The 7794-nt window shown below is 48.6% G+C and overlaps 1 protein-coding gene across 1 annotated transcript; it reads right to left on the bottom strand.

Annotated features, from left to right (window-relative positions):
* Positions 1 to 343: 343 nt before the first annotated feature.
* On the bottom strand, positions 344 to 2583 carry LOC139812072 (uncharacterized). The gene is made up of 2 exons (XM_071776699.1): positions 2483 to 2583; positions 344 to 1433 (listed from the first exon to the last, which is right to left on the bottom strand). Exons 1-2 carry the CDS (start codon positions 2581 to 2583, stop codon positions 344 to 346), a joined length of 1191 nt encoding a protein of 396 aa, XP_071632800.1.
* Between the last annotated feature and the right edge of the window lie 5211 nt (positions 2584 to 7794).

The following is a 7794-nucleotide window of genomic DNA, read 5'->3' as shown; positions in this document are numbered from 1 at the left end:
GGAAATTCCACGGCATGGGGTACGTAAAGATGTGATGCGTCAGAACGCAGCCTTTTTTCAGCACCGCCACCTCCTTCACGACAAATTTCATCCCGACGAGGAATCCTTGCAGGCGTACGAACGTTGGTACGGACATGACGAGATTTCTTTATCTCTCTATCTCTCGTCGATGCGTCGATCGAGTGGTATGACGCGCAACCCTGCAAACCGTCTTACGACACTCTGATTTATACTTTCCCCTCCCTCGCTCCTTTCAATAATTGTATCGGAGACCGATGGAAAGAAAGAGAGAGAGAGAGAGAGAGAGAGAAAATAATATTCACGTCGACATTGCCGCGAACATTCAGACTATTTTGCACACCACGTTCGTCAACGGGTTGTACTCAATCACGCGGTCGTGTATAATGAGACAGTACGCGGAGGTATTTGGCGGTACGTTCTCCATGCAGTCGAATTCTATTCTGACATCCACGGCGGCGTTTTTGACGGATTCGTTTTGGCGGGAGCAATTGATGATCACAAACGGGCCGTTATGTAGAAAAGTCGAAACGGTGAGACTCGGCTCGAGATATTCATATCCGTAGTAGCCCTTGCAGAAACGCGCGTACATATCGTACAAAATCGCCCATCTGTGTTTGCCAAAGTCCAAATTCAGGTCGTCGTACGGATAAACTTCCGAGTTTAGATAGAGTTTTACGTTGGTCAAGTTGCAGTCGTCGAATCGGCTTGTGTCGGCAGACATGACATTCTTCCGACCCGTCTGCAGAGCGAAAACGACGTATCGCGGTTTCTCGAGCTGAGTCGCGGTCTTAATGGCCCACGAGTGCTTGGTCGTGTTCTGCAACAAAGGATACTCGTACAGATCCCACGAACGGAAACCCATACTTAGATATCGTTCGTCTTCCAAGGCGCGCAGCATCGACAGTTTGTTGATTTCGTTCAATACCACGTGAGGCATTCGCCATTGTATCTTGAGTATTTTGATAGTAGACTCCAACGCGAGACTTTCCACCAGGGAATTGTTGTCGTTGCGCGATCGTATCAAGATAATTTCGTGACGAGCGTTGATCACCACGCGTTTGTAATACTCGCAAAATCCCAGTAACAAGTTGAGCGGTACGCAGAAATTGAAATATCCGTTCGGGTTATTATGTGGTTCCCAGCCAGCGTTTCGCAGGATCACGCTTCTGTCGGACGATACCGTAACGTAGTTCTTGAGCGTGCTGGTTATTCCTACGTTTTTGCAGCGATCAATCTCCATACCGTCGAGCTCGTATCGAATCTCGTCGAACATGAACGCGACGCAATTAGTACCCAATACCACGTTATCGACTTGGTCGGCTGCTCTGGTCACCGTCAATGTTCCTTCGACGTAGAGAAAACTTTCGCACGGCAACAAATCCTGCTGTTGTATGGGTATTCGTATCTCGTCGCTATAGTCAAGTCAAATGTTGTGTTGGCGTACGAGTTGAACGTGTGAGTCTCGAGCTTGACGATGCGATCGTCAAAGAACGGTTCGCCTCCGATGTTGAGAATTTCAGTCATCGTTCAGATGTTTCGCACCGCGAATCCCAGAGATTGTAAAAACTTAACGTTCGACGTGTTTAGCTTCTTTCTCGTCTCTTGTTTAACGCCACCGAATGTCGACTTAACGACATCGTCGATCGGCGCAGTCGTAAAAATATTACTGTTATCTGTCGCGTGCTCCGAGTCGTTTAACACTAGCATCTCATGTGTCGCGCGTACACTCACGTTCACGCATACACTGGCACGTTATCGCTCTTGCCGTCGTACGTGCAATCTAACGGTGATCTCTTCTCCGCAAAAATCGAGCAATCGTTCGTCTTGATCAGCGACGCGTATTGTTAGATTCGTAACGCTCCGCGCGATGATCGGCAGATAAACGATCTGCGCCAGAGTTTCCGATATCTTATATCGCGGTGGTACACTCGGTGAAAATTCGTGTATCGTATGAACGCGTTTGTCGTTGCTGTACGCATCCGCGGTCACGTTACACTCAACGCGGATAATGTTTACGTTGATAATGTTTACGTTGATATTAATTGGTGCGTCCGATTTGTGCTACTGTTCCGGTTGCAGTATACGCATCGACGAGAATCACAGCAGCGATCCGACGTTGTTCGGTTTGTTAAAGTTTACTCTGAAAGCGCACTTGATCTCGCTCTTCATCGTATTGTAATTTGCGCGAAGTACTATTGAGTATTCCGCGATCTCGTCTTCGTAGCCGTTCGCGCGAACGGTCTCCTCTCGCGCGATATCCGCGATCGACGTACGACGATCGTCGATGGAACGAACTACGCGTCGCGGACGTTTCCGTGAAATTACACGTTTCAAAAACTCGTGTATGGCTCGTATCTCGTACGATCCCTCGGGAATCGTAATTTCCGTGTCATCCTAGTAGAAATAAAATTTATTATTCGAAGAATTCACGTTCGGAATAGTGTGATAAGTTTTGAAACACGTTAGGCCAAGCTCGTAGCCACCGTCGCTCAGATCCACGGCGGGAAAATAGTGCTCCGCGAGGATGCTGCTTTTCCCGGTCAGCGTGAACGTTATAGACATGTCGGTGGAAGCTGTTCGACGAACACTGAGTCTCCGCACGGCGCGTCGTCAGGTTTTAAATTAGCGCTGATCGTCATCGATCGTCCGGAGAAATTGCAAACATAATTGTCCACAGATGCTCTGATCGTATCGCTGATAAAACGTGTGATTGTACTCAATCTTCGTCACGCTCGGTCCGAAATATCTCACCAGTTCTTTTGGTGGTCGAAGATTGCCGAAACTGTCGAAATATACGACTCGATCTCCCCTCTTGGCGTACGCTACCCAATGAGTACCGGGGCCCGCTGCATCGTCCAAATTCATGACACCGTTCTCGTTTCGACGTACGCCATTGACGATCGGTAACGAATCACGCATGAAAACACCTCTGAAGAACGGTACGCGCATTTGCATTGCCAGTCGACTCAATTGTACGTTAGTCGTAACACTTGCCGGCATATTTAACGACTTTTTTGATGTTTTTTTTTAATCTTTAATGCTATTCCTCGCCCGCGTTTATGCGGGCCGAGATACAGTCCTTGACCATATTTGTACGGAGCGAGATAAAGTCCGTGTCCTTCCATGGCGCGATTGTGACGTTGCGTCTCTTCCAGCTGACGTTGCGCGGCTTTGCTAGCGTTCATCGCCGTTGTAATTCCGGCTGCTCCGCCTGCCAGAGAACCAAAAACTTCCAACAACGGTAGAATCGGCAATACACTCCTCGTTTCGCTGTCGGAAGTATTCGTTTCTTCGTCGGCCTTTTCCTCGTTCGTGTTTTTTGTGTTTTCAAACCCATTTCGAGCTTCGTTTTAGCCTTCATGGTCGCTCAAACGGCTGTAGCGGCAACTCTCTCTCCGAGAGTCGAATCTCTCGCGATGACGCGTCCCAGCGCTTTCTCGGCAAACATCTTGTCCGCCGCGTGTCTGTCGGTGAGGCCTTTGTTAGGCGAATAGTTTATGTCGTGCTCGCGACACGCCGTGTCCAATAGATTTACACCCGGATCACTTCTAGCCAATCGTTCTTGCAAACAAGTACCCGGACCGCAATACTGATAGCCGGAAATGTGCAATTTGAACGGAAGTGCACCTATCGCGCAATTAAACAAGCCTCTACCTGTTTTTATTTTTTTCGTTGACATTCGCCGCAATTCTTAATCAATGGGGCGGGACCGTCGATGTGCGTTTCCTGCCACGGTTGATTGTAATGTTCGTCACAGCGACGATAGGTCTGAACCTCCAAATCCGTCTTTATATGCTCTGCGACGCTATTTCTCTATATGATTTTCCCCGGGCCGTGAGGCGGGACTGAATCGCGTAGCAAATCTATGATCGGGTGGCAGAGCGGATCTCGAAAGCGATACGAAACAATTTTGGGCGCCAGGTGTGGATACGGCCACACCACCGTTTACTCTAACCCGCGAAAAGTACTCTACATGAACTCTACCGTAATTCATATGTCAAGATACCGCTCTGACCGATCCCATCGACTGCTCAGGATTTTCGGTAGAGGGTAGTGGTCCTTACATAGGCTGAATGCGGAGGGGTTTGACCGTGGTGAGGCGAAACAAACACAAAAGAAAGTACTCAAGTAACATGTAAATCAAAATATAATATAAGAGAAAGCTTGATAATAGCGTTACACTTACAGGACGCGAGCGAATTATTCACCGCGATCAATCGCAATCCCTCGACCACGCAAGGCCTTTCGAAGGGTCTGCGCGTTATAAATAAACTCGGACGCAGAACTAATATTCCTGGAAAAACATACGCGTAGCTTGTACTCGCAATAAGGAACTCTCTACGCTAGGAAGTACGCGAGGCGCAATATTATACTCCAACGAAGTAATCCACGTCAGGGATATACGCGGTGAAATGCGCGAAACGTAATAATATGCGCCGACGAACTAATACACGCAAGAAATATAGCGTTACACTTACAGGACGCGAGCGAATTATTCACCGCGATCAATCGCTATCCCTCGACCACGCAAGGCCTTTCGAAGAGTCTGCGCGTTATAAATAAACTTGGACGCAGAACTAATATTCCCGGAAAAACATACGCGTAGCTTGTACTCGCAATAAGGAACTCTCTACGCTAGGAAGTACGCGAGGCGCAATATTATACTCCAACGAAGTAATCCACATCAGGGATAATCTACGCGGTGAAATGCGCGAAACGTAATAATATGCGCCGACGAACTAATACACGCAAGAAATAATCCACGCGATGAAAGGCACGGACGTAGTAATGACGACGACGAAATAATACACGCAAGAAATACTCTATTCTATGAAATACGCGAAAAGTAATAATATACGCCGACGAAATACTACACGCAAGATCTACGCTATGAAATACGCGAAAAGTAATACTATACGTCGACGAAATAATACACGCAATCACGAAATAATACACGCGATGAAATACGCAGAACGCAGTAATAAAGCTTAACGGGAGCGCGAAAACTAATATCAACTCATACACGAAATGCAATAATATAAGTCATACCCAAATGGCGATAACATAGGCCATCGAACGAAATAATACTCGCCAACGAAAGGATACACGCAATCGTAACTTACGAAAGAGTACACGCAGTATACTGGCACGATTCTCCTCGCCCCTCGGTCCACGCCGCGAGCGCGTGATACTTCCGCACTGTACACTCCGGGGCGCGTGATATCTCTACCCGAAGGAACGCAACTCTATGACGAACAAAAACGCGAAACTGTAAATGGAATAATCTGGAATGCACACTCCCGACTCGTTACTCCGCCGCCTCACACTCGAAGCACCGGGCGCGGTAATTAACGGGTCTACGTGCCGACACGCCCCAGAATGAATGCACGGACGAAATTCACGCCACCGTGGAAGCGAGACTTACGATTAACGAAACACTAAGACTACCGGAAACGCGAAAATAATCACTCAGATTAACGGAAGCGCGAAAACTAATATTAGGGTGACTGTTGAGCCGATCCGCATAATCGCGTAACACTCGCAAGAATCGTAACACGTGGCAAGGCCGCCACGTCGTACGCCGACACGCTATCACACGCAATCATACACCGGATTGTCGAATCGGGCGGAAAAAAACCCCCTTTTTACTTTATTCACGGGGTAGCAGCGGGCGGGATCTGTCAGACCCGTAAAAATGACTTAAGCAATAATCCCGAGGGATTCACGACATTAGTGCGTAGGTCGGGAAGCGATCCTACGCACATCTCCAAATACGAAATACGATACGTGAAACGGTACTCGACGTTCCGCCCCGCTGGCCCCGTTACCTTACTTTCGGGATTGTAGGTCGTTTACAAAGCTTTCGTGGTCCTCGATCCTTCCTCCGTAATGGGCTTGTAGGGCCGCCGCCCTCGCTTAATACACCCTCAGGACTCCTCGCCGGACGTCCACGCACGCTCGAGATCGGCCCAACAGTGACGATCGTGGCGGGCCCGCTTTGCGGTCTCCTACAATTTTGGGGCGCTTCACCGCGCCGGCGGATGGCGCCACCCGGCCTACTCGGGCCGTCCGACCGCTTCCTCCTGTAACTAATAGCTAAATGAAAAACATGATAACTCGACGATAAGCGGGTACGCGCACAATATAAAGGTTTGAGTGGCGAAGACTGGGACGTGCACATCGTGCAACGTCACAGCTCCGAAAGCTTGTCCCACACATAGTAGACGTGATCACCGCACACTTGCAATAGAACGGCTTTCGGTACGAATTGCAGCTGTTCGGCGCTAAAATCGCGAATGTCCGAAGGTCTCGACAGCAGGACGAACATCTTTGCGACTAAGCGATTCGCGGCGCCGCGCACCTATAAATAGACGTTCGAACGAAAGTTCGATTCAGTCGTACAAAGTGTAAAAAAAAAATGAAATTCGTGCGACAACCGTTGGCGATTCGCGTGACGAATTGCGACGACAGATCACGGTCGATGGAGGGCAACGCGGAGAGGCGCAGACACGGAACGATGCTGCCGACTACTATACGCGCGATCATTTGCGGTCCCTCGAATTGCGGTAAAACCAACGTTCTGATAAGTTTGTTGGAAAGTCCGCACGGTGTACGTTTCGAGAACGTGTACGTGTACTCGAAATCGCTGCAACAACCGAAATACCGATATCTGGAAAATTTATTGACATCAATCGACGAAATCGGCTACACCTTCTCCAATAACAGTGACGTCATTCCACCGAGCGACGCGTATCCAAACTCGATCTTCGTCTTCGACGACGTGGTGTGCGATATGCAAGACACTGTGAGAGAGAATTTTTCGATGCGCAGGCACTCGAGCGTCGACTGCTTTTATCTCTGTCAGATGTACGCGAGAATACCGAAACATATGATACGCGACAACGCGAATCTGCTGATCCTGTTCAAACAGAATGGCACTAATTTGAAACATGTGTACAACGATCACGTAAATACCGACATGGCATACGATGAATTTTGCTCGTTGTGCCACGATTGTTGGCAATGCAAGTACGGATTCGTAGTGATAGACAAAGACAGCGCGCTTTCGAATGGGCGATACAGAAACGAATTTAACGTGTTCGCGATACCGCAAAAGCGGTCAGTCGTCGCCAATACGTCGTCGAAGGTGAAACAACGTTAGTGTTACAGAAAGAGAGATCGACACTCTGCTTTGTTTTTTCGCCGCGATGGCTGCGATCGATGGGAGCGAGACGATTCGCGAACGCGAGAAGATTGTGAAAAATATTGCGAAAACGAGTAATTCGATTCGCAAGAAACTTCGCGTTTTGAAGACCGGTAAGATCGAGAAGGACATTGAGTTGAACACACACTTTAAACCTCTAATCGGGCCGCTGAAGAAGGTCGTCGACAACTCGAGCTTGACCGCGGTGAAGAAAGAGGAGCCGACGGAAAGCGTCGCTGACGCGAAAATCGAACTGCTATCCGTTCAACAGCGCAGGAAGGAGGTGGAGGATGCTACATCGAAGAGAAAGAGGAAACGATTAGACTCCTGGTCGGATCTGTCATCGACACCGCGTAAATCTAATCAATCGATAGTATTACCGATAACCTCTACACCGACGCGAATCGTGCAACGTACAAGTCCCGAATTTCTCGAAAACATGGATGTTTTTGAAACCACGGACGATTCGATCGAGACGACCGTGCAAGAGCGGTTGCAAACGTCGGAGGGTCGAGAATGGTTTATAGAAACATTGCAAGATCACTTGGGTCCACTAAGCCAAATTTACA

This window comes from Temnothorax longispinosus, chromosome 4, assembly GCF_030848805.1.
Source record: "Temnothorax longispinosus isolate EJ_2023e chromosome 4, Tlon_JGU_v1, whole genome shotgun sequence".
Classification (NCBI taxonomy): domain Eukaryota; kingdom Metazoa; phylum Arthropoda; class Insecta; order Hymenoptera; family Formicidae; genus Temnothorax; species Temnothorax longispinosus.
The sequence above is the reverse complement of the archived record's forward strand: the minus strand, read 5'-3'. Positions and strand labels throughout refer to the sequence as shown.